The following is a 27,904-nucleotide window of genomic DNA, read 5'->3' as shown; positions in this document are numbered from 1 at the left end:
CAAAAACTTTTAAAAAAAAACAATAAGCAAATTTAGAATCAAATTACAGTTACTTTTTTCGAGAAAAAAACAAATCAAAGCGATAAATCATAATGAAATAACCAAAGGAAAATATCATGCCTGTCACTTACATAAGAATAAAGTAAGTAGTTTCATTTTTGTCGAAAAATAAGAAAGTACCAAGTGAAAATATACATACTTTCCTAATTTACTTTTTTTAAGAAAAAACATTGCTCAAACCACCTAATAATTACATAGGGAAACAAACAGTTGAAACCAATTAGTTGGGAGTTGCTCCAATTGTATACAATATTGTCTCCCGTATACACACGTTTGTGTACTAATATAAATTGATTACACGTACATCACAAAATAATTTGATTTCTAGCGCTTTGTGATAATTCCTTGTGTGGTAGAACTATACAGTTCAGGACAATAACTTCAGGAGGAATTTCCACATTGGAACCTAAGACAAAAGCAAATTAGGGGAAAAAGCTATAAATTGCAATTTAAAACAAGACATGGATGATATGAACAGTAATCCGAATCTATAAGATAGACAATGAAAAAAATAAATGAAGAGGAGTAATAAGTACTTTTATGTTAAGCATCAAAAGCTATCACAGTCGTTTTATGTTAAAACAGTTCAGAAATTCACAAAACCAATCCTACTCCAACTGATTGTCAGTTCTCGCAACTTTATGAAATATTATGGACTGAAATGTTTATTTAGGGCTTGAATACAGCTTTAATTAGAATGTATTCACAAATATTGAATGTAAGTTTTAAAGGAATAAATAACACCACATTATTAAAGATAAATTGTATTTTGTTTCGAAATGATTATCTCTGTTAATAGGTACCCTACTAATTGAATCTTTGAACGTAATCATCTGACCTCAAATGTTTTGGTACAGCCAAAGGTGTAGAGAGTTAGCTCTTACTCTTAAATGCTCTCATACAACCCCGTGAGCATAGGGTTTATCTTCACGTGACGGATATGTGTTTGGTGAAAAATAATAGAGAAGAAAGTGAACGTCCGGTCTCAAACCGAGTTGGTGGATATAAAGCGTTCGCCTTAAGGAGCCGGAAAACCGTGATTTTAAACTAATATAGATGACCAACAAGAAACCGGGGGAACGAAGGCTATTTCAACCAAAATCAGTCTCTGGCTGTCATTGGATAGCACGCACTGTGACCGCCTAGGAAAACCAATTTCTCCGCCTTAGGCTCCTAGGTAGTATTCTACCCCACTCACGAATATGATAATCGATAATTACAGAAAATTGATCGATTTGCTTTCCTTTATTAATAGATAAATCGATGTTCGCTGTCTACTTAATTAATATGTATTTGTTTTATGTTACTTTATCTTGCTATTTTGCTTAACTTCCATTCTGTGTTAACCTTTATTTTTCAGTACGCTCAATGGCTCGTTTCCGCTAAGTTTTTTTTTAAACAGTCTCAGGTGACTGAATATTGACTTCATGAATTCTGTCACTGAATACGAAATCATGAATTTTCGACAGCTCCTTAGTCTTCAAAAACGATGTAGGCGGATAGTCGTTGGTACGTACAGTAAATTGGATGAGGAATGTTAATTCTGTTATTGGTAGGCTGGGTGACGTAATATATTCTACCAAATGTAATGGTTTTTTGATATATACGCATTTGGATTTTTCAGTTATGAAGTAAGATGCTTTATGACAAAATTCAAAGTACTACTGAATGATGAAGGGTTTAGAAATGAGATGAGATTAATGTATTGGTTTGGCTGACAGTAAAACTAAATATTGTAAATCTCTGCCAACGATATCCTGAGACTAAGAGTATACTGAAAGGGAACTCGGGAAACATTTAATAGCCGTAACCAGCGTATTTGAGACTGTCAATTGCAACGAATCTTAGTATCTTCAGATAGTTTCACGGCATGCATACATACATATATATTCCGAAAATAACTTTGGAATTTAAAACAACTAGTCCCTTTGATAAATTTGGATGATGCGGTGAGAAGACAAAGGTCAACAGAAATATGTGACATATTTGCGCATTTCGAACAATCTGATTACACGTATACTTGTTAAGAATATTTATGCAACTAGACAAATTAAAAAGTAAGGAGAAACAGAGATAATAATAAAGTACGCATTGTGAAAACCACCCTGGATTATAAGTTTAGAATTCCTGCCGATTTCTAGACTCGGTCAACTTTGTATAAATTGATAAAAATACATACAATGGTCATCGTTTACTTATATTTCTTTCGTACACATAGATATTGATCTAAATTTGATGGTATTTAATCTTCTCTATTCATTATTATATTGATTTTTATATTATTTGTTATGGCAGATCATAAATATTCATTATCCTTCAATCGTAATAATAAACAGTAAATTGAACTCACCAATCACAGTAATGGATGGATTTAGTTGACCTTTAACATTGAAAACAGGTAAAACTTCAAGTTTGGTAAATTGCTTATTAGGATTAGGATCGTTGGGTGTACCTTCGACACGGGCCCATTCCCCAATAACTGTATTCCATCCAATTACTGCATTCAAGCAACAAGCGTGTGCGCGAATCTCAACATCCCTGAGTACAATGCATTCTCGTAAACGCACGCCGGCTTGTATTACAGCTCGCTCACCTATACTTACGTTGGGTCCTATCTGAAAATCAATAGAAAAAGCCAATTCACTCAGATCATTAATCATAAAGAGAACTAGAGTTAAACGTTTAGCAGATTAAAATTTAACAAGAAGAAAATACAATAATTTACTCAGAACTTAGAAATTAATTTAATCTTATGGAATTTTTAAACAAGTATGTTGAAAATTATGTAATACATTAGTACGTTATGCACTATTTTCTAAACGGTTTGCCAACAAGTATTATCCTTTTATACTGAAAATGATCTTTGAATATGATATGAAACGAATACATAAACTTCCTTACTTTAATGTAAAGGTTATAAGATCCAGGGTCGTCAGATAAAGAAATAACTCTAACGCGCACATTCAGTGATTGCATCAAGGCTATATGTATGTATGCTTCTCAAACGAAGTATGTGGCTCAGTAATAAAATAACAAAATAAATAGTATCGACTAAGAATAAGTAGTTGGATAATTATGTGGATCAGATACGACTATGTCATAGATGTATTTGCTTTCAGTTTCCTTTAAGCAATTAGCTTTTTTATTTGCTAAAATTTATAAGCGTTTAAAATAACTCCAAAATTTATAGTTTGAAACTGAACGAATATAAGGCAAATAAATACCACAGGGATTCCCTTCAATCGTTGAAAAGCCTATCGAAACACGAAAAGTTTGAAGACTCGTAAGGTTACAAAAACTACTTTGAAATTATTTTGATGGAAGTGAATAAATAAAACACATCATTATGAGGTAGTGGAGTTTGTTGACTTTTTGATTGAGATCATGAATTGAACAGTGTTAGACCTGCATTGAAAACCTGGAAGCACTGGACGGCCATTTCGTCCTATTATGGGACGCCTCAGCAGTGCACATTTACGATCCACGGTTGGAGTTAGACATTAACCACGTTGGATGCCGACTCAGTGGTCTAGAGGTTAGGCATTCGTGCGCGAAACCGAAAGTCCTGGGTTTGAGTTCCGCGTATGGAGTAGTGGATGTGCACTGCTGAGGAGTTCCATACTAGGACGGCCGTCCAGTGTTTCTAGGTTTTCAATGGAGGTCTAACATTGATCGTTTCATGATCTCAATCAAAAATAAAACATGATTTGATGTGGATGCAACCACTCAAATTTATTTCTGGAAACTTTATATATATATATATATATATATATATATATATATATATATCACAATGACCAATGCTGGCTTATATACAAACAAGGCGAAAATGGTCACGAACAATCAAACGGAAACACAGTGTTAGTCTATGAAATGTTAGAGAAAGTCATATGGGGAGATGTAGACTTTCCGCTTAAAATCTACAACCAATGATTAGAGATGTAGTGATATTGCTTTAAACCAGTTTCAATGGTGTCGTTCTAAATTATTAGCTTAATATAACACTATACTTTATATCCTTTATTCCGATTAATTCCTTTTGAGAAATATTGCTTATGTTTAGGCTCTTACACAGATATTATTATTCATATCTTCTACCTTTTACCTGGTCTATTTCTTTCGTAATGAAACGTGATATGACAACTTGAACTGGTAAATATACTCGTACTAGTCTTTAATATCGTACGTGACTAATCGGATTTTTCTATTACATTCAATAATGAAATCGTTATACTACAGCCGTTTTATTTCTATGCATGTATGCTGGTGAAAATATTTTCGGTAATATAAAGTTTAAAAGATTCTTTTATATTCAAATAAACAGAGTATGACTTTTGATTCACTGTTGAATATTATTCTGATTTTATGATAAGAATAAATCATTTTTCATATCACATGTATACTCACAACAGCTGTTCGATCGATTGAAGCAGTTGGATGTATGAATACATGACCAATTATAATCGGTCCACAAATTGATGGTTGGCAATCTCCATTCATTACAACTAATGATGAATTAATGGGATCATCTAACATTTGTAGGTTTGATGAACTTGGTATTGTCATTTTAGCAAGTCTATGAGGATGTGTTCTTTCATAAAGTGACAATATATGACGATTAGCATAGATTACAGCACTGAACAAAAATAAAACGAGATAAATTATTCAGTTATTAAGATATATGACAAAATTTCTGATGAACTTAAAAAATATAATACCAGGTAGTAAGACTGAAGATAGGCAATATTAAAAAAAAATTAACTGAGAAGCAACAGTCATTTATATATTGGTTGAAATTTGTATAACGATTAAAAACATTTATCAAAAAAATAAATCTCGGTGAACTTCTTCAGAGACTGCTGTTATGTGGTGATTCTGAAATTCACGTATAAAGTAACAAACACTCATCTTTAGCTAATGTGACTAAATTGCAAAATTAAATACTTAAAAGTGATGCGTCCTGCCACAGACTGGACTTAAATTTCAATTGGAATATAAAACTGGATAGCAAATTGAAATAAGTGTATTTGAATTACGACCGCTTCTCAACCCTGTTTAGTGGAAAAACATATTGTTAAGATAGGCTCATAGATTTAATTTGTCTATGGAATATCCACAAAATACAGAATTACACAATTAAGTCTACTAAAACAATATAGTAACGATATTTAACTACAGAAAAGAGGTTAATTATGTGACTGTAATTACTACTGGGTGCCTATGACATTTTGATCTGACATTAAATGATTAATCAGAGTTGAGTTGAGTTCAGTCTACGTTTAGTCAACATCTAACTAGTTATCAGTGAAATGTATTTTCTTCGTCTTTTTCGCACTTGCATCGAATTGTGTGTCGTTTAGAAAATTGCGTTGTTCCTAGTCAAAGAAAATGTAATCAAACTTCTTGTTCATAAATCGTTGTTAACATAAGAGTTGCATTGTCATAAATTGAAAAAGTTAACCAATCTAGGCTATATGTAATTAAAAATCAGGAAGTACTAAGATAAAACTTTGTATCATTTAGTTTCGTAGGAGATATGTTAATTTGTTTAGTCAGTGGAATTAATATGATATCTGCCTATAAAAGATCAAGTGCATAACATGTCGACGTGAGCAGTAATATCTTATAAAATAGAAAATACAATAGTCGAAATGGAATGCTTCATGTGCATAATTACTACCAACTCAACATTGGTTTCTGAAACCTATTGCATTTGTTTGTGATATTTGCCATTACATAAACACTCAGTAACGGTAAGTGATGTGTTAGTCTCCAACTGAATAAGGGGCATATGGAACCTAGAGTTCTTAACATTAGCGGATGATTACATGACTAAATAGAATGCATATTCCAAAAAAGCAAAAAAACTTTTAAGGTTTTCAGATAACAGAAGAGATAAGCGGTGTGTGTTGTCTCAGTTTCACTGTGCCTCCTAAAAATACGCCGTTTGATTGGTTTTTATATCATTGATATTCCAATGGAAAGTTAGTTCTGTTGGTGACTATAGTAAAATGCAATAAATTCAGTTTTCTGAATCAGTCAATGTATATGCATATCAAGGGAAGAGTTTTGATCAGATTAAATAACAACTCACTCCAATCTGATTGCTATTCAAACATTTGTGTCAGTGACAAATCATTAGGGTTCCACACGTTGTGTTAAGTAGGTGAAGAGTATTGTGATCTACACTAACCATAATGAAGTATCTTATCGACGCATCAGACTTTAAACTTCGGCTTAAAATTTTCCAACCATCAGATTTCTTGCTTTATAGTTTACTAGTTTAACATGTCAGTTAAGTGAGTCATGTTGAATTCATTTTTCAATATACGTTAGGTGGTTGAAAGTAGTCAACAGGAAAGCTCGGACCTGAATTACGCGCTAGTTAACACTTGTCAACAGAACATACCTGCAATCTTTAAGAGGTTGATTCTGGTGGATTCAAACCTGTGTCATTCAGTTTCACAGCCTGAAAAGCTACGACTGAGATATGTACATTGATTAATCACTGAGAAATGGTTAATATCATATTTTTCTAGTGCTCAGAACTGATCAAACTATATCGAAAATTGTGTTAAAATACATGATTAAAGCTAGAAATAACTGAAACTAGCCACATGTAAAACCTATCTTATGGAAATAAAAACCACGGTACTTTTGCGCAAAACTTTATACATCAATAAATTCAATTAATAAGGAGTTATAAAAGATTACCACATCTAAGAAAAACTAGTCTATTGATGTTTTTCACAAAAATAAAGAACATCAACAGATAACTTCCTAAATTTTGTTACCCAGCAAATTTGATTTGACTCCAAAACCGATTGGTATGATAGACAAATAAAGTCCCACTTCCAGCTAACGGTTGACATATTTCTCGTTCTAAATGAATAGTTTCTTTGCACGAAGGCCTTAAATCATAACTAGAATTGGATACGAGAGAGAAACAAGGAAAAAAGATTGGACAAATCACAAGTAAAGTTTTTTATCAATAAAAAATCCAGTACACAAGACATGTTGTTTATTAAGAGTTACAGAACAATAATAATCGACGATGTACAGGTCAAATACGTGTTATATTGTAGTCTTGGTAGTAATAACGAACGTCAGAAATTGTATAAACATATGAAAAACTGTTAGTTTTATGATTTTCGAGAAATAAAAAATAATCTTAGGTATATGGACAATTTCGATCCTTCATTAAAAAATAATACGAAAATTGCTCCATAATTAAATGCACTTTGTGATGATAATGGAATGAATATTAAATTACATAAAGACAAAACAGCACTTATCATTCATAAATACTTCAAATCATAATATCCGTGGTACGCTTGAACTATGCGTTACAATAATACGGCACACTTGCTGATGGATGACTCAGTAGATGAGTCAATAAGCATCGATAATATTAAGAGTGAATTAGATAATATATATAAGTAATTAAGCAATATGCGTTCTAAAGTGTGGTCACTTGAGGGCTCTTTATCAGAGCATGACGACCTTAAGCAAGAACAAAAGCACTATCACCACTGAAACTATTGTCGAAGGATGTGGCTCCTGTGGGACTTGACGATATTATCAAAGTAGAATCTGTTATCAATTTTATTGCTAGCGAAGTTACTGAGCAACTGACCCCTCGAAATGATGTTATTACCAACAACATACCTGAAAAAATTGCCCTTAAATCTTTGAGGAACTCGATATTAAAAGCATCTAACCTTCAAGATAATCTATGTCAATATAGTCGCCTTAATAAAAAGCACCAGTTCTCGCGCCCTCTTGTGTGTAGATTCGACTCACATTTATTAGCTGAACAGCTGAAGGAATCCGAACGGTTAATCTGTGCACTTACGAAGTTTAGGAACGCTCGTACAGTCTCAGATAAAACCACCAAAGGTTTACGCAAAAGCGTACCTTAGACGAAAACGATGTAGAGATCACGAGGAATCCCGTTGCCTCAGCGGCAGGACCCACTGATGCAATTAACCCATCGCATGTCAGTCAATACTCTGATATATGAGTGAAGAGTGCTAACTTGCCATTTATGCCCGTAGTGACCTCAGATAACCAATGTATACCTTAAGTAGACATTAATCTAATATCTCCCAGTGTAACATTAAAAGCGCATACCCAAATACTTAATTCTAAAATGAAATCTTTCCAAACACTGTTAAGCTTAAAAGAAGTACATACAGAACTGTCTAGTTCCAAAACTAATACCAAGAATATTACACTGACTCAACCATACAAAAATATGCTTTCTGACACCACGTTTAGTGTTGTCGTCCAGGTAACCCTAAAAAACATAACATCGATAGGGATATTCTCGATTTTTTTTACATTCCATACTCCCTTTTTAAACCTATTACTTATCAATGCATGTTCACTTCTAAATAAAATTTCGGCCTTGAGAACCTTAGCTTTACTAGCCAAGCCTTCTTCCATACTTGTCACTGAAACATGGTGCTCGCAAACAGTATCAGATTCAAATTAAATATGCGGAAGTACCTATTCTATCGCTGTAACAGAGAAACTAAGAGAGGGATTGGTTGTCTTATATATGCTTTGGATCCCCCAACAATAATAGAGTTGAAGACAGTGTCCTGAGTAGTTTACCTGCATCGGTCTGGATATCAATCAACACCCTAAATCATAATCCGCTCCTGGAATGTATATACAGAGCTCCTGATAGTTCGGATAATGTGAATGATCTTATTATCAATGCATTTATACATGCATCTGATCTAAACTACAATGCTTAGGTTATTACAAGAGATTTCAATTACCCTGGAATAAAGCGGAATACCGGGAGTTGTCAGTCATGTAATGATGAATTCTCAACAACCATTAACATGCACTGCTGGTCACAATGGATTCTTACCCAAACAAGGCGTTATAATATACCTGATCTAATACTTATTAGAGATGTCATCCCACTATCCGTACAAGTATACAATGAATTTGAAAGCACTGACCATAAAATAGTAGTTTTTGCTCTCCTTATCTGTCCTTTTTATAACCAACCCATACAACGAAACCCGTCAATATATAGACAATAAGCATGCTGACTGAGACTTCCTGAGCTCACTGACTAAATTTTCGGACTGCGATACCTTCTTATATATATTCTTATAAATAAACTCGCATCTTACGGGGTACAAAACCCTCTGCTTGCTTCGTTTCATTCCTTCCTCAGCAACCGACATTAAATAGTTAAAATTAACTATTCATCGTCTACACTGTCCCTGTTAGAAGTGGTGTAATACAAGGAAGCGTTAGTATTTCTCATAGTATTTCTCGACTTTAAAGCGGCATTTGACTCCGTTGATCGTAAGGTTCTCCGGTAATGTTTGTCACTGAAAAGAGTACCAAAGAAGTGCATTAACCTTATAAAGGCTCTCTACTCGAATACAGCTGGTCGAGTTAGAGCTTATGGCGAACTATCATCAGAATTGATTACCTCAAGTGGTGTTTGTCAGGGCTGTCCACTCTCCCCATTCTTGTTTAACTTTGTCGTTAACATGCTTTTAGAAATAACACTTTCCTCATCTACATTTCCAGGAGTTGAACTTTTACCGGGAGACTCACTCGTTGACTTGGAATATGCCGATGACATAGTCCTATTTGGTGAAGACGCTGATGAAATGCAGTCTTCTGAACACCATAAGCAACAATGCAAGCGTATTCGGAATGCGACTCTCCCACTCGAAATGCAAAATGTTACTTCAGGATTGGGTTGCAGCGACAACCGAACTAATGATAAGGAGTGAAGTAGTTGGGCGTGTCGACCGCTTCACTTATCTTGGGAGTCTCATCAGCCCTTGTGGTGTGGTGTGTGACGAAATCTCAGCACGGATACAGAAGACTCGTCTAGCTTTTGCCAAGTTCCGTCATTTATGGCGTAGGGAAGATATCCGTCTATCGATTAAGGGACGAGTATACTGCGCAGCAGTTCGTTCTGTCTTACTTTATGGCAGTGAAACATGGCCGGTAAGAGTAGAGGGTATTTGTAGATTATTAGTATTCGACCATAGGTGTCTCCAATGCATTGCTCGTATATCCTGGGACCACTGAGTAAGTAATGCAGTTGTTAGGAAACGGGTACTAAGTAAGGATGGCAAATCGATTGATGAAGTAGTGAAACTTTATCAGTTGAGATGACTGGGACATGTGTTACGTATGCCCAACCACCGACTGCCCCGACGAGCGATGTTTTATGGTGTAGGAGTAGGTTGGAAGAAAGGTAGGGGCGTTCAGACCAAAATGTGGCACAAGCCCATGAAGTCACTGACAAGTGGATTAAGCCATGTTGGTAGGTGCAGACCACCTGGTTGGGATCCGCAAGATGATGGTAACCGATGGTTAGAGACCTTGAATGACATAGATCGAAATCGTTTGCAGTGGCGCAAGTGCATCCACTCTTTGTGTTTCGCCAAATTGTAATCTGAACTCTTTATATACCTTCCTTTTCTTCTTTCCAAGTTTATTTCACTAGATTATACTCCTTGAATAACATCTTCAAACTCTAATCTTTCCGATTACTGCTTATAATCTTACTACCTCTACCACTATGGGACTCGAATCGACAACTTCATCTCTGTGCTAATGTGGTATGGCAACTTAAACTGATGTACGTACGTACGAAGTTCTACGTTGTGACTGACTGAGTGAATTTCCTAGTACTCTTTTATCATCGTTACTTAAATAAGCTGATTTACGAGCTTGATTTAAATTACCTATATTTGAAAACTTGCATTTAACGAAAAACTACTTACTTTAGTTGATTCTGATGTTCAAGAAAAGCTATACGAATAAATTTAAATATTCCAGGAGTAAATAGGTAAAGACCACAATTTATTGTTGTGCTGACGAACGTTGCTGGCTTCTCGACATAATGCATAACCTTTAACGGTTTGAGAATTAAATAAATAAAGTGATACGTTTATGTGTAGAATTAAAAGCATTACCAATAGTTTCGTGTAGAACACATCATTATATATTACATCTCTGAGGGATATTGCCGACTGCAGCTGCTATTTTGACTCAGTGGTCAACCTTGCCTATCGTGATGACTCCAACGACATACATGGGCTGGAACACATGTTCATTCTTTATCTTCCCCCAAATCCTGAACTTCTGAATTCCTCATAACTTGTTTTATTTCACTGATTTATATTATCTTGAATTATCTTCGATACCTAATCTTTGCTATCACCACTGATACTGTTACCGTCTCTAGTATACTGGGATTTGCCCTGACAATTCCATTTCTCTGTGCTAATGGGGGCATGGCAACTTGGACCGATGTACATAATTACCGGGTTCTATGCTGCGACTGACTGACTTGAGTGACATTATTACATATATCTTAGAAGGATATTAGTCCACTTACACGAGATTAGACAACACACACAAATACAACCAATTGATGCAACAGTGTGGTATTGAGTAATTCAGTTATTTACAAGCATATACACTAAAGTGAAATTAAGACTGATTGAATGGGAAAGAAAAAGAAATGTTAAAACCAGAAATATTTTAATGAATAACCAGTTGCTCACTTCATGGGTGTTGGGGTCTTCAACAATACAACCGAACTTCATAGATTGTTGACGTGTCGCCTATTTAAGAACAATAAATTACGAAATTTTTAGAAACTTCACGATGCCCATGAAAATATATCAAAATTCAAGAGAATAAATCATTACAACTTCAGTGAACCGATTAGGGACTGTCACCTCAGATTACCATAGCCGGTTGTATTCGTCAGATTTTTTCGGTGCATTAGTTTTTGTTTAAACTCCCAGATAACTTGGAGTTTGAAACCATTCTCAAGAATAACAGATTTTCTGTAGTCACTCCTGTTAAGTGTAACTAGGTAACAATATCAACAAACCACAGGTATATTGAGTGAGGATAGTAAGGCGATGTAGCCTTCTAAAAACGTTGAGTGGTTACTGTATATTGTCCTTACATAGTCAGTGTAAAATAACTTTACAGAACTCCGACTTATCCTAATAAGTGAATTTAAGTCATTCAAATGAATCGAAAAGCACAACCAGTCTTAGAGGATCCCACACACTACTTTTCTGTTGTACTCTTTGGCATTGCAAAGTTCAGGTATGTCTATCCACAAAGTCAAACGCTTTCTCCTAATGAAGGAAGCTCTTGCATAATAATGAATCCCATTAACTTGACTGCTCAACAATGATCCGTAGTGTCGCGATTCGGTCTGTACATGACTGGTTCTTACGGAATCCATCCTGTTGATCTAGACGGGTGTATAAATTACTGTTGATTCTTCTGTGATGTTTCATTGTGTTCTGAACTAAAACCATGATGTTTATTTTAACTGACATAAATCGATCTTGCGTACGTGTTTTTTCAGATGTTTTATTTGATACACTAAATTCTTATTCATTTACTGTACGACCTAATTTAAACTGTCATTGGATTCAAAAGTGATCAATTGTTTTGCTTTACTGCTAAATGGATCCGTAAGAACTCGGAAGGATAGGGACACACGTCGTTGCCTTTTCGTCGTTTCTGCCTACGCTCCCACTGACTGCAGCCATGATGAAGTGAAAGATAACTTTTACAGAAAACTCTCTGAGCTTCTTCAGAAAGCTAAGCGCTCAGACATAGTAGTCGTAGCGGGTGACTTTAATGCCCAGGTAGGCAGCTTAAATCAAACAGAAAGACATTTAGGTGGGTGTTTTAGTATTCCGGCTCAACGAACAGATAATAGTGATCGTCTGTTGCAACTATGCTCAGACAATCGTTTATTTTTAGCAAGCACTAATTTTAAACATAAGGAGAGACATCGTCTAACATGGCGACCACCTGCACCAAACCAACGATGGACTCAAATAGACCATATTGTCATCAGTCATCGTTGGAGAGGCTCAATAGAAGATTGTCGCTCGTATTGGAATACTTGTTTAGACTCTGATCACGCTTTAATACGAGCGCGCATTTGTCTGCGCCTCAATGGACGCAGGAAAAGTACACTAAGAAGACCCATTAGGATTGAACTGGAGGACGAAAAAGCCAAATGCGAATTCCAGAAACAACTGAGTTCACATCTAGGCAGTTCTGTAAACGAGACTGACCCAGATGCTGCTTGGAAAGGCATACGAACAGCTGTGGAAACAGCAGTAACATCTATTAGTCATTTAAACCATAGGGCTCCAAAAAACCAATGGATTTCTTCTAAGTCTATTTCACTGATGGATTCGCGTAAACTCATCCCATCAGGCTCTGAACATGACGAAGAGCGTAAACAAATTAGATCTAGGTTAACTAAAAGTCTAAGGAACGATCGTGAGCAGTGGTGGGCAACGAAAGCGAAAGAGATGGAAAAGGCAGCGGCTGTAGGCAACACCAGGCAACTATTCAGACTAATAAAAGAAACTGGAATTAAGAAGTCAAGTGTAAGTGAGACAATCTAGGAAAAAGACGGAACCCTTATCTGCTCTCAACCCAAACGTTTAGAACGATGGGCGGAACACTTTAAGAAGTTTAGCTGGCCTTCAGCTACTGCACAACTACCCACTATTCCCAGAAAACCTGAATGGAACATTGAAGTAGGCCCCCCGACGCTACTTGAAGTTCAAAAGGCTATAACTAATCTGAAACGAGGAAGAGTAGCTGGTCCAGATGGATTGGCTCCAGAGGTCTTTAAATATGGTGGTCCAATTTTAGCGATTAGGTTGGCTAATATTCTGGCTAAAATCTGGGAGACGGATGTAATCCCATCCGACTGGTCACAATCACTGATTGTCCCAATATATAAAAAGGGGTCAAAATCATCCTGCGATAACCATAGAGGGATTAGTCTGACTAACATAGTATCTAAAATACTAGCCTCAATAATTATCAGGCGCCTAACTAAGACTCGTGAACTGCAAACACGAGAAAATCAGGCTGGCTTCAGACCTGGTCGTGGCTGTATCGACCACATATTCACCATTCGTCAAGTTTTAGAGCACAGACACGTTTATCGGCGTCCGACAATGATAGTTTTTCTTGACTTGAAAGCAGCATTTGACTCTGTAGACCGAGAGGTTCTGTGGCAGTGTCTGTCATTGAAAGGTGTACCTGAGAAGTACATAAACCTTGTGAAGGCTCCCTACTCGAACACTATCAGTCGAGTGAGAGCTTATGGCGAACTGTCATATGATTTTACAACCTCAAGTGGTGTCCGTCAAGGCTGTCCACTATCCCCTTTTTTGTTTAACTTCATTATAGACCTGTTGCTGGAAATAACACTCTCGTCGACTGAATTTACAGGAATTGATCTCCTACCAGGGGGACCACTAAGCGACTTAGAATACGCAGATGACATAGTCCTGTTTGGTGAAGACGCTGACAAAATGCAGAGTCTTCTGTTGGAACTCAGTAATAATGCCAGGATGTTTGGGATGCGTTTCTCCCTATCCAAATGTAAATTGTTACTCCAGGACTGGCCTGCGTCAACACCCGAACTAAGGATAGGGAGCGAAGTAGTCGAACGCGCCGACAACTTCACTTATCTTGGAAGTCTGATCAGCCCTAATGGGTTGGTGTCTGACAAAATCTCAGCACAGATTCAAAAAGCTCGTTTGGCTTTTGCCAACTTACGTCACCTATGGCGAAGACGAGATATCCGTCTATCAATTAAGGGACGAGTATACTGCGCAGCAGTTCGCTCTGTTCTACTTTACGGCTGTGAAACATGGCCATTAAGAGTAGAAGATACTCGTAGGTTACTAGTATTTGACCACAGATGTCTTAGAAATATTACTCGCATCTACTGGGATCACCGGGTAAGTAACAGTGAGGTTAGACGCAGGGTATTAGGGAATGATGGTAAATCAGTTGATGAGGTCATGAATCTTCATCGACTGAGATGGTTGGGTCGCGTGTTACTTATGTCTGAACACCGATTACCACGACGCGCCATGCTGACTAGTGTAGGGGGTGGTCGGAAGAAAGTTAGGGGCGGCCAAACCAAAACATGGCATCAGTGTTTGAAGTCACTAACTTCTAGCCTGAGCCATGTTGGCAGATGCAGACTACCTGGTTGGGGTCCGCGTGACTATCGTAACCAATGGTTGGAGACTCTAGGTGACATGGCTCAGAATCGATCACAATGGCGTAGGTGTATACACTCTTTATCTTCCCTTAAACTATGAGATTAAAATTGATTCATATCTCTCTTCCTTCCCGTACTATATCCTTATATACAACCTTTCTTTATATACTACCACCACTAAATTAATTACTTCTATGAATCCGGTGTTGATCTTGTTGTGCTAACGAGGTATGGCAACTTGGACCGATGCATATATGTGCCTGGTCCTACGTTGTAGCTGACTGACTGACTGACTGTTTCTATTATAGGAGTTTTCACTGAATTCATTTTTAGCTACATCAAAATGTGAGTTGATAGTCTAAAGATGACACTTTGATTTCGATCCACTGAGTGAAATTTTATGAGACATTCTTGTTTTAACTGTGACATCCATTCATCTAATGAAATCTACGTTTAAAGAACTGATATCCCATCTCTAACGCCACTATTATGAAGTAAGACCTTGAATTTGTTATTAACGTTTGGGGTTTAGAAATGATGTACGGCGTTCATTGATAGAGAATACACACATATCAAACGAAATAATAAGTTTGTATTTGAATTCCTGACTACTCTCAAGAAGTTATTAACTAAATTAAAGCCTTATAATCATAGATAACATTTCGGAAATTGGCTATTGTACAGTGAGGGTCGAATCAATGCTGATACAATTGGCAAAACAGTTTTTAATAGGTACATTGCAGTCTTCCACCACCAACTAGTTTGAAAAGTAGTAATGTGTACTACAAATGAGTCTGACGACACGGAACGAAGAAAATATAGCTCCACAAAGCAATCTCATAAGACAAAGTTTAAACAAGCAAAAGTGAAAAATTGTCAAACAGTCAACGTAGAACCTGTTATGAGGAGGAAATCAACAATTAGAATTATTAGCCAAATATTTAAGGACGATATAAAATAAAGTGTATCAACTAACATCAGTCGCCATAATTAGAAATCGATCCCCAGTACCCAAACATTTGTGAAACTCGAGCATTTCCTCAAGAGGTAAATCACAACATACATCACCATTCATCACGAACAACAAATCCGGAGATCCAGATAATAATTGGTCACGAAATTGATATATACCCCCAGCTGTTCCTAGCGATGTGAACTCTTGTAAATATCTGTTAAATTTGAATGCACAACATTCCGTAGGATTATAAGTATAAATATATATCTTTCGACATGCAATTCAAATGAAACTCCTACTAAAATTTATTTAGGAATTAGGCCCATTTCCACATAAGGACAAAATATGAGAGTTTAGGAAACCAAACTGTAGTTTAATCTTCAAAGTTACGTAAACACAGTAAGGATAGTATAAGGATCAGTAAATATTAGTTAAGATCTTTTCCTCAGAAACAATATGCATCTTTGGCGCCTTCGTAATGTTATTTTGGCTGTAAAAGGTCGGATCTACAACGCGTCGGTGAGAGCGGTTTTGCTCTATGCTTGTGAAATCTGGCCTCTCCGAGTTGAAGATGTTAGACGACTCTCTGTATTCGATCATCGTTGTCTTCGAAGGATTGCTGACATCCAGCTACCATGGAACTGCATCTGCTAACGTTACTCTACTGCCTTGTGGATTAGACTTCTAGGTCAAAGGCTCGAGGAGTGGCCCTCTAAGAGAACCACCTGCTTCGGTCTTGACGCCTGAGCAGTATTCCAGCCCTCAAGCAAACCGAATGACGAAGTATGGTGTATATACATTTGGTACATACTTGTACTTGTACCAATGTTTGTGTTCAAATAAACAATTAAAAATAAATCTACTAAGACCTTGTGTTCGAAATGACAGACCAACCCTCATCCTGGTCTCCAAATCTACTCGGAAACAGAATTAAAGCCTATCATAGTGATACAGACATAGTTACTCCTTAAATTATCATAAATAATGTGAATGTTATGGTTTGGAAGATTGCATACACGTCTTTCTAATATAATTTCTCCAAGTATTGTCGCTTCATGGACTACTTAAAAGACTTCTAGTCTATAACCCGACAACTGAAGTATTAATCAGTGTAAGCCAAGGCTTTCATATAATCCAATCACTAAACTATAGTCCACTGTCTTGAATTAGTGACGAAGGATCATAATTGTGAGAAAAAAAACCCAAAGTGACAGTGAAATAAGATAAGAAAAATTATATAAACGAACACAATCCTCGGTGATTAAAATGAAACTGAGATATGACTGGCTACACAGCGTGCAGGATGATGAATTCTCAAAAGCATTTTCTAGGATGAACTCGCTTCTGAAATCAACAAGCAGATTTAAATGAAGTGCGTTCACTGACTTTCAGTGTGTTTTCACTTGTATTGATTTATTTGACACAGTTTATTTTGATTTCAATTTTAGTAGTTAATGTACTGTGATTTTGTGTCCATGCGACGATCGCTCAGTTTGTACTCAACGAATACTGAATTTAACCGATGTATAATACAATAAAAATATAGTTTAATTCTTTTGTGAGCCTGTGAAATACAAACTTCTTACAAGATTTCACTTTTTCGTTGATATATTGTGTATTGGTCATCCGGTTTATTAGGCGCCCAGATCCTGTTTCATATTAGAAAAATCTCTTGATTGTTTTCAGTCACTCAAGTTATGAAATCAACAACTAATGTGCGGCGGCCTCTGCATCAATAAGCCTCAACATACACAAAGGAAAAAGCAAGATCCTCAAATACAACACGAAGAACGCCAAGCCAATCACACTTGATGGCGAAACTCTGGAAGAGGTAGAAACATTCACGTACCTGGGAAGCATCATTGATGAACAGGGAGGATCTGATTCAGACGTAGAGGCGAGGATTGGCGAAGCAAGGGCAGCATTTCTACGATTGAAGAACATATGGAACTCAAAACAACTTTCAACTAATTTCGAAGTGAGAATCTTCAATACGAACGTCAAGACAGTCCTACTGTACGAAGCTGAAACGTGGAGAACTATTACATCCATCGTCAAGAAGGTACAAGTATTTATAAACAGTTGTCTACGCAAAATACTCAACATTCACTGGCCGGATACTATCAGCAACAGCGTTTTATGGGAGATGACAAACCAGCTTCCAGCTGAAGGGGAAATTAGGAAAAGACGTTGGAAGTGGATCGGACATACATTAAGGAAATCATCAATGTGCATCACGACTCAATCCGTAACTTGGAATCTGGAAGGGAAGCGGAAAAGAGGAAGGCCAAAGAACACACTACGCCGGGAAATAGAAGCCGATATGAAAAGGATGAATAACAACTGGAAAGGATTGCCCAGGACAGGGTTGGATGGAGAGTGCTGGTGGGCGGCCTATGCTCCTCCAAGGGGAGTGACAGGCGTAAGTAATTTTAGTATGACTCATATTTTTTATTCATTTCGATAAGATACTCAATACTGGCCGGTATGTTCGTGTGTCCGACTCAACGACTATAGTTCTTTTAATTGTTGTTTTTATATTTAGAAATGGATAAAGTTTAAAGCCAAGTTGTCCTTGTTATGACTATAGCTTTCACATATACTCTGGGGTCGCCAGTATCGTGTTTAAGGTTCTAGTAGAATATCTGTAGGACAAATTAAATCCTACACTTAAGTATCCAAAAAAATACCAAAAAATAACAGAAAATCAATAAACATCAAAACTCTACACACCTAACGGAAACTTTGAACTCGTGTTGAGCATTTGAAATCAGCTGGTTTAGAGCCTCATTTGGTTGGTAAAATCCCAAAAGAATGATTTCTCTCAATCCCGGTAACTAAATCACAATGTCGAATTCTAATGATTACCTTGGAAAATGCTTCAATATGATGGTAAACAACTGGAAACCCAGCTATCGGAAAAAGTGGTTTCGGTAACTCCAACGAAAGTGGCCTGAAGCGAGTCCCTTTATTTGAAAAAGTAATCGAAATGCCAATTATTACCTTTACATGGACCACCAATTAGGATTATAGCTTTAATTTTTTTCGTGCTATCAGTAAGTACAACTTCATCATTTTCCATCTTCTTGTGAAGATATTTCTAGATCGCACTTAAAACCAAGTAGTTACTACTGAAATAAAGGTAAGCGAAATGTAATAAGTAATTGAATCCTTCGGAAGCATCAGTAACTGAATATTTTCGGCCTTGAGAGGCCATGTAAGACAAGTATAGAGCACAACGAACTACACCAAAAAAATCCTTGCCGAAACTTTCCCAGTCAAGTCAGGGTCACAATGATATTAAAGGTAGCTTACGCCAGCATAAACCTCGTTGACTTGTAATTTCAATCTTATTGTCAGTCAGTCACAACGTAGAACTTCGTACGTACGTACATCAGTTCGAGTTGCCATACCACATTAGCACAGAGATGCAGTTGTCGATTCAAATCCCATAGTGGTAGAAGTAGTAGGAGTATAATCAGAAATCCAAAAGATTAGGGGTTTCAAGAAATTATTGAAGGAGTATAGTACAGTGAAATAAATTTGGAAAGAGAAAAAGATAAAGACATGAGGAATTCAGAAGATTAGAATTTGGTAGAACACAAAGAGTGGATGCATCTTCGCCATTGCAAACGATTTTGAGCCATGTCATTCAAGGTCTCTAACCATCGGTTGCTGTCATCTCGCGAATCCCAACCAGGTAGTCTACACCTACCAACATGGCCCAGTCCACTTGTCAGTGACTTCATTGATTTGTGCCACGTTTTGGTCTGGCCACCCCTAGCTTTCTTCCAACCTACTCCTACACCATGAAACATTGCACGTCGGGGCAGTCGGTGGTCGGGCATACGTAACACATGTCCCAGCCATCTCAACTGATGAAGTTTCACTACTTCATCAATCGATTTGCCATCCCTACCTAGTACTCGTTTCCTAACAACTGCATTACTTACCCGGTGGTCCCAGGATATACGAGCAATGCTTCGAAGACACCTATGATCGAACACTAGTAGCCTACGAATATCCTCTACTCTTATTGGCCATGTTTCACTGCCATAGAGTAGGACGGAGCGAACTGCTGCACAGTAAACCCGTCCTTTGGTTGCTAGACGGATATCTCGCCTACGCCATAAATGACGCAAGTTGGCGAAAGCTAGACGAGCCTTCTGTATCCGTGCTGAGATTTCGTCACATACCAGACCACAAGGGCTGATGAGACTTCCAAGATAAGTGAAGTGGTCTACACGCTCAACTACTTCACTCCCTATCATTAGTTCAGGTGTCGATGCAACCCAATCCTGAAGTAACATTTTGCACTTCGAGGGAGAGAATCGCATTCCGAACATGCCTGCATAGTTGCTTATAGTGGTCAGAAGACTCTGCATGTTGTCAGCGTCTTCACCGAGTAAAACTATGTCGTCGGCGTATTCTAAGTCGACAAGTGAGTCTCCTGGTAAAAGTTCAACTCCTGGAGGTTTAGCTGATGAAAGTGCTATCTCTAAAAGTAAGTCAATGACAAAGTTAAACAAGAATGGGGAGAGTGGACAGCCCTGACGAACGCCACTTGTGGTAATCAGTTCTGATGACAGTTCGCCATAGGCTCTAACTCGACCAGTTGTGCTCGAGTAGAGAGCCTTTATGAGGTTAATGTACTTCTTTGGTACTCCTTTCAGTGACAAACATTGCCATAGAACCTCACGATCAACAGAGTCAAATGCCGCCTTAAGGTCAAGAAATACTACTATTGTGGGACGTCTGAATTTGTGTCTATGTTCTAGGACCTGACGTAGGGTGAATATCTGGTCTATGCAACCACGTCCAGGTCGAAAACCAGCTTGGTTTTCTCTAGTCTGCTCTTCACGAGCTTTGGTTAGGCGACCTAGTATTATTGAAGCTAATATTTTAGACACTATATTAGTCAAACTGATCCCTCTGTGATTGTCACAAGAGGACTTTTGTCCTTTCTTATAAACTGGCACAATCAGTGATTGGGACCAGTCAGATGGAATTACGTCCAGTTCCCAGATTCTACCTAAGACCTCAGTCAATCTCACTGCTAGTACTGGACCACCATCCTTAAAAATCTCAGGGGTCAACCTGTCAGGGCCTGCTGCTCTCCCTCGCTTCAGATTTCCTATAGCTTTTTCAACCTCACAGAGGGTTGGAGGACTTACATCAATTTGCCATTCAGGACGACTGGGGATCGTGGGTAATTGAAGTGTGGCTGAAGGCCAGTTGAACTGATCCCTAAAGTGTTCTGCCCATCGATCCAACCTCCTGGATTGAGAATGAATTATATGCCCATCTTTATCTGAGATGGTTTCACTGATATTCGGGTTCCTAATACCGGTTTCTTTAACGAGTCTGAATAGCTGCCTACTGTTACCTATTGCCGCTGCCTTTTCCATCTCTCTTGCTTTCGCTACCCACCACTGTTCACGATCATTACGTAGACTTCTTATAAGCCTGCGCTTAAGTTGACTCCGCTCTTCGTTATGCTCAGAGCCAGGTGGGATGAGTTTACGAGCATCTATCAGTGCGGTAGATGCTGCCGAGATCCATTGTTTCTCCCTAACGTTATGGTTTACCTTATTAGCGGATATCACTGCTGATTCCACAGCTTTTCGGATGTCATTCCACGCTGCCTCGGGGTGGACACAACTTACATGGCTGCCTAACTGTTTTTCTAGTTGTTCCTGAAATATATTCTTAGCTTGCCTACCATTAAGTAGAACCCTTAGAGGCTTCCCTGCAGTGTCTTTCCTACGTCCAGTAAGACGCAGACAAATACGTGCTCGCACTAGAGCATGATCTGAATCTAAGCATGTGCCCCAGAATGAGCGACAGTCTTCTATCGAGCCCCTCCATCGGTGGCTGATAGCGATGTGATCTAATTGGGTCCAACGTTGGGACGAATTCGGGGGTCGCCAGGTCAAAAGATGTTTTTCCTTATGCTTAAAGTTAGTATTTGCAAGAAATAGGCGGTTATCTGAGCATAGCTGCAACAGACGGTCGCCATTATCTGTTCTTTTCGCCATGACACCATAAGATCCACCCAGGTGTCCTTCCCTTTCACTTAGTTTACCTACTTGAGCATTAAAGTCACCTGCTACTATTACTACATCAGAACGCCTAGCTTCTCGGAGAAGGTCAGAAAGTTTCCTGTAGAACTCATCTTTTATATCGTCTGAGCTGCAGTCAGTGGGAGAGTAGGCAGAGACGACGAAGAGGCAACGACGAATTTCCCTATCTTTCCGAGTCCTTACTGATCCGTTTAGTCGAACAGCGCATAGACGACTGTCTACTGGGATCCAGTCTAAAAGAGCTAGTTCTGCCCTAGGACTTAATGCTATACCTACTCCAGCGAGGCCACGGGAAGCAGCGTCAGGGCTTCCAGATACACGGAGCGTGTATCGAGATGAAACTTTATTTTGATTAGGTGCGGTCAAATGAATGACACTACTCGGATCTTGTATGCGCGTTTCGGAGACGCAGCACACATCGATGGTGTAAGATTCTAGAGTTCTAGCTAAGGAAGCCTGTTGTCCTATTTGGCACAATGTTCGGACATTAAAAGTTCCTATATGTAGTTTAGAGCGTGGTTTCAAGAGACCAGGAATAACGTTCTGTGTACTCGAATCGTTTGCCCTAGCGGTGCGACGCGATAAAAGGACGTAGGAAGGGTTAGTCGAGGAGATAACAGAGTTATTAGGTGTAGGAAGGATTTGAAAGCGACCAACTTGGTCTTGTGTGCAGTTAAGGGTATGAGGGCTAGTATCACTTCCCGGCTGCCCACACCGTGGAAGGGTATTTCTTGAGGGACCTGAAAAAGAAGTTGGATTAGTGTTGGTCTTAACGACCTGGGAGCGTGACCGCAGTGCCCAAGGGACATCTGCTTGAGGCCGGTCACGCACGGCCTTTTTGTGGGGGATTTTTGACGTGTTAGCTCCGTTCTTCAAAAGTCCTTACCGCCGGAGACGGAAATCCGTGGGATAAGGCGAGGTGTGCATTTTTAGGGTCGACCTTTTCTAACCCCACCCCTCCTTGTGGGAAGGCAGCATCGCTGTCATGCTGGTTGTCTGAAGGAAACACCTTACTGCTTTCACACCTCTGTACAGTCAGCAGTACGACTTCGCCTTCGGACCTTGGGATTGCTGCTTTTAGTCTCACCGCTCTTCAACCGACCTGTCTGGCATGGTAGGACCTTGAGGAACGATTGTTCCAGCCAGCATAGCTCGATTGGATCATCACGATAGGCAAGCCCGACCACCACGTCAAGGTAGCAGCAACGGTCGGGTCAATCTTATTGTAAGTAGTTTAAACCCGGAAACAGACACCAGATAACTTTGAGATTGTTAGAGTACTTGAAGCATTGCGTCTGTCACTTTATGAGTAAATATTAAATAAGTGATGAACATAGGGAATAAAATGTTGATATTTTAAAAATGAATTTTGACCAGTCTCGGTTGACATGTGTGCAGATGGCTTCGATATAGCCGATTATGACGTAAGTTACTGCTAACTTATACCTTTGCAGATAACTTTCGGTAAATTAAGGATTTAAACAAACAATAAAGCTGAAACTCATGTGAGACTATCTTTTCCTTAGAAGACAATAAACAGGGGAAAACACTACCTGTGTCATAAGTTCGGCAACGAAACAGTGAAGATTTTCAATTAGTGCATGGCCAACCCAATTATAGTAGTTCGTGCCATAACAAAAGACATAAATACTCTGAATGGTTTTATACTCGCAGATCTAAACAAAGCTTTCGAGTGTTTCAGTTCCAAATTTAAGATCGATGCTCCGGGAAGGGTTCAACAAGTACAGACATTGTAATAACAATTCTGCCGGAACACAGCATCGGTATTTTATGTTGATATGTTAAAAGTGACACTGAATCACCGTAATACTAAATATTCGTGGAACATAGGTTAACCGCCGTTCTATGCTTGCAACTGGTGAATTAGCCTAGAAACTATCGACAATCTAGTGCAGATTGCACATCAAATACATTATTCTAAGCAATATTAAACTTTTGAGCAAATGGAGACCAAGTAACTATGCTTTAAATAAACTGTCACACCAGATAGTGAATTAGTTTAGAAACAGTCTACTACGAAAAGCTGCAATTAACACATTAGCTACTAACCCCTTGAGAATCCATTGCTCAATAAACCGAGTTTTTATATAATTGAGAGCTGTGAATATTGTAAATAGTGTAACCGCCAGAATTAGTTAAGATGACCCCTAACTAGATCTGATTAGTTTTCTAACCTCTTCTGGAGACTCAATGACCTCCAAAATAGAATTACCGCTCTAACACGATCTTGTTGAGCGTTAAATAAAAGGATGATGACATTATAAACTGTTTTTTAACGTGTTCTGAATTTTACAAATATCCTTTCAAACTTGGAAAGAGGTGTGAATCGGTCATTTATTGGAAAAGGTGTGTGGATTTTAAAAGAGAGAATACGTATAAATTTTTCTAACAATTCTTTCATTTAATCCAAAGGAGAATGAAGATATTGATTATTAGTTCTAATAACCATTATCTTAGTGGTGAGCACATATGAACCTAAAGCTATGACGGCACTACCTGTTTGAAAAGAAGGAGCTGCCACAGACTATGTATATTAGGCCACAGGATGTTGTAGCGTTAAATAAATCCCCAAAATCACTAGCTCTGTAAGTGTTCGATATTGGATGCTGACCACGTTAGTTTTAGTGGACTCACCTAGCTGAAGGCTCTCGGTCATGCACCCGCACCAGATTACGGGTAGAAACGCCGTGTTAAACTTCTCCTGCGATCACTAGCCAGTTTAGATCAGTCACTCCTCGATAAATTGATAACCTATCAAACATATCCTCCATCCTCCTCGCTTCTGATTTTTGATTTCACTAGGTGCACACGATTCAATTATAGAAGGTGTTGCTGGTTAAAGTGTCTTCAAACTACAGTACCCTTGGTATCTTCAGTGGCAATAATTCTGAAGACTCTGACAGATATTTGAACATTCTCACGTTATGAGAAGACTTTACTCAGTAGATTTCTTCTAAAGCCTAGAGTCTGAGTAGCGGTTGGACAGCTGTGTGTAAATGAACTTCAAAATATATTTGAGTACCTAATGCTAGTATGCACTAAGGATGTAGAAATCTGGCGAGAAATATCAGAAGATGCAGATGCATATGAGTATATATGCAACTCAGACAGTTTGAAATATTTTGATAAGCCGGTCTGAACAGTGCCTGATACCTATCAGCGCGGCGAAGTGCGTCTACGTGCACTTAGTGGATACAAAGGTAAAGAGGTACAGCATGGTGGAAGTGCCTGTACTCGTTCTCCGGTCTCACAATGGTCTTATGGTGAAAGTCACGGTCTTAAGACCACAGTCCATCGCTGGGAGATTACAGCTATTAGGTTCATAACCCTGTGAGCCCTAAGGCGGACATTCACCAAGTTAGATATTACAATGTTCACTACAGTATACATAACCTTGGTAACAACTAAATCAAAAAAGTGGGTCCAAGCCACAAGACCGTGTTTAAAAGGTGACTCAGATATAAAAGAAAACGTAAAGGGGTAGCTTGCCGTGCAAATTCGGAGCACCAGGATTTGCTATACTGTAGCTGCAAACAATTCCCCAAAATCAATAGCACTTTAAGTGTTCGACATTGGATGCTGACCACATTGTTTTAAGTGGACTTGTTTAATTGAAGGCTTTCGGTCATGCATCCGCACCAGATCACGTTACGAATCAGCGTGGGAAACAGCTCCCACATTCACTAGCCAGATTAGAGCAAACGCTTCTCGATATATTGATAACGGATCAAATATATGTTTCCAATCTCTTCGCATTTGACTTCTGATTTTAACCGATTGGTGGACGATTCGAATGAAGGTGTTACTGGTTCATAGTTGTAAAACTACAATACCAGTCATACCTTCAATACAAAGAGTGGCTTGAAAAGCTAGACCTATTTAATCTGTCCTATCGCGGATTATGAGGTGATCTGATTTGAAGTATAGAATACTAAGAAATGATTTTGGACCTAAGTTTGATATTAAAGAGCATTTGAATTATGGTACAAACTAGTAATCCTAGAAACAACACAATTTAATCAAGAAGTATTAGATGAACACGAACGAATGTATTGTATTCGGAATTCAAAATCAGACAGTTCTCAATACGAAGGAATCATTGGTTTATACAAACATCATGTCCGTCACAGCTTAAATTGGAGTGTAAGTGTCTGTAACCGATCGTACGTCTTCTGAAGTTCATCCTGTGTCTGTCCGACAGTGTATTGGATAAAGGCTTTGTATTATCTAGAATGCACTCTTTAGTATTAGAATTAAAAACTAAAATTTGAACAGACTCACCTGGGTCCTGGAATTGTATTTGATCAGCATGTTTGTTATGCATGCTCAAGTCATTGATATTTAGAATTTGCACCGTAGATTTTGCAACGTTCTTCACTGAGATCTCCGTGGCTGGTCGACGATCATTCTCACAATAATATGTAACTTCTGAAGACTATAAACACCTCATATTCAAACGGAGAATTATTCCTTTTAATAGTTTTGATAGAGTCTATTTAGCCACACGATGTTTAGCATTTCTATATTGTAGTGGAAATGTATCTACTTTTCTCTTCAGTTCACTGAATGTTGAAACAGCAATAGAATCAATAGCAATTTTCAGTGTCCTGACGAAATTTTCTGCCTGACCATTTGAACAAAGGTGCCTGGGAGCCGTAAACAAATGTCTGCCCCCTATACCATTCAACCAACTAGTGACCGCATCCTCAGCGAAATGAGAGCCATTATCAGTCACTAATAGCATGAGAACCCCTTCTCGACTAAACACCTTCCTTAACGCTTGGATTGTAAAGTCAGAATTTGGTGAAGTTGTAATAAATCCTTGAGGCACTTCGAAAAAGAATCAATGAATACAAGTGCATAGTATTTGCCAAGAAATGGACCACAATAGTCTGCATAAATTCTCTGCCAGACCTCACACGATACTGGCCATGAAGTCCACTTCGAAGGCTGACTTTTCAACTTATGACATTTTTCACATTTGTTTGCTGTACGACAAAGTACGACAAAAGTACCCGTGGCATACGTGTTTTCACACCGAGTCATCACTTCTTGGAATCTGTTACCCGAAGCAGTGGTATCCAATCGTTCATTTGACTAATTCAAGAGAAAATTGAACACTCACAGAAGCATGCTAGCAAAAGAATAATATAGGCCGTAGGCCTCCTGTGCATATTACATAAATTGGATCTAGATTTGTTACTTTGGACACCGGTGTTCCGTAAACTGCAGCACCTAAGTAAAGACATTTCACCCGGTCCGGATATGGTTCATTCTGCTATTATGAGGGAAGCAGCTTCAATTCTACAACACGGCTTAGCGTGATGTTTTCATACTTGCTAAGCCGTAGTAAACTACCGGAAATTTGAAAGCTGGCTCACATCACCCCGATTTTCAAAGGAGGTCGACGCAGTGAACCCTCAAGCTACCGACCGGTGGCCCTTCCCTCCATATCTTCTGAAATTATGGAGTCCTTGATATGCGATGGTATACACGACCACTTATTATCCCTAAAGTTCTTCTCACCCCAACAGCATGGTTTCAGGAAGGGTCACTCTTGTATAACCAACCTGTTGACTGCGGTGGACAGACGGACAAGCATCCTTGACCGTAAGGGGAAGGTTGACTCCATTTACCTTGATTTCTCAAAAGCTTTTGATAGAGCCAACCGTATATGCCTTATCAATGAGCTTGAGAGGTTTGGTA

General features: G+C 38.3%; 1 protein-coding gene across 1 annotated transcript; it reads right to left on the bottom strand.

The window, feature by feature from the left end:
- Positions 1–244: 244 nt before the first annotated feature.
- On the bottom strand, positions 245–19,176 carry Smp_048240 (putative mannose-1-phosphate guanyltransferase; the record flags this gene model as incomplete). The annotated part of the gene is made up of 10 exons (XM_018794673.1): positions 245–466; positions 2,411–2,675; positions 4,468–4,696; positions 6,855–6,983; positions 10,839–10,966; positions 11,625–11,684; positions 16,116–16,308; positions 18,828–18,931; positions 18,963–19,060; positions 19,098–19,176. The coding sequence occupies 10 exons, from the start codon at positions 19,174–19,176 to the stop codon at positions 366–368; spliced, it is 1,386 nt and encodes a 461-aa protein (XP_018649062.1). The 3' UTR covers positions 245–365.
- Positions 19,177–27,904: the final 8,728 nt, after the last annotated feature.

The sequence above is a fragment of the Schistosoma mansoni genome, chromosome 1 (genome assembly GCF_000237925.1).
Source record: "Schistosoma mansoni strain Puerto Rico chromosome 1, complete genome".
Taxonomy (NCBI): domain Eukaryota; kingdom Metazoa; phylum Platyhelminthes; class Trematoda; order Strigeidida; family Schistosomatidae; genus Schistosoma; species Schistosoma mansoni.
This window is presented reverse-complemented; position numbering and strand designations above follow the sequence as displayed.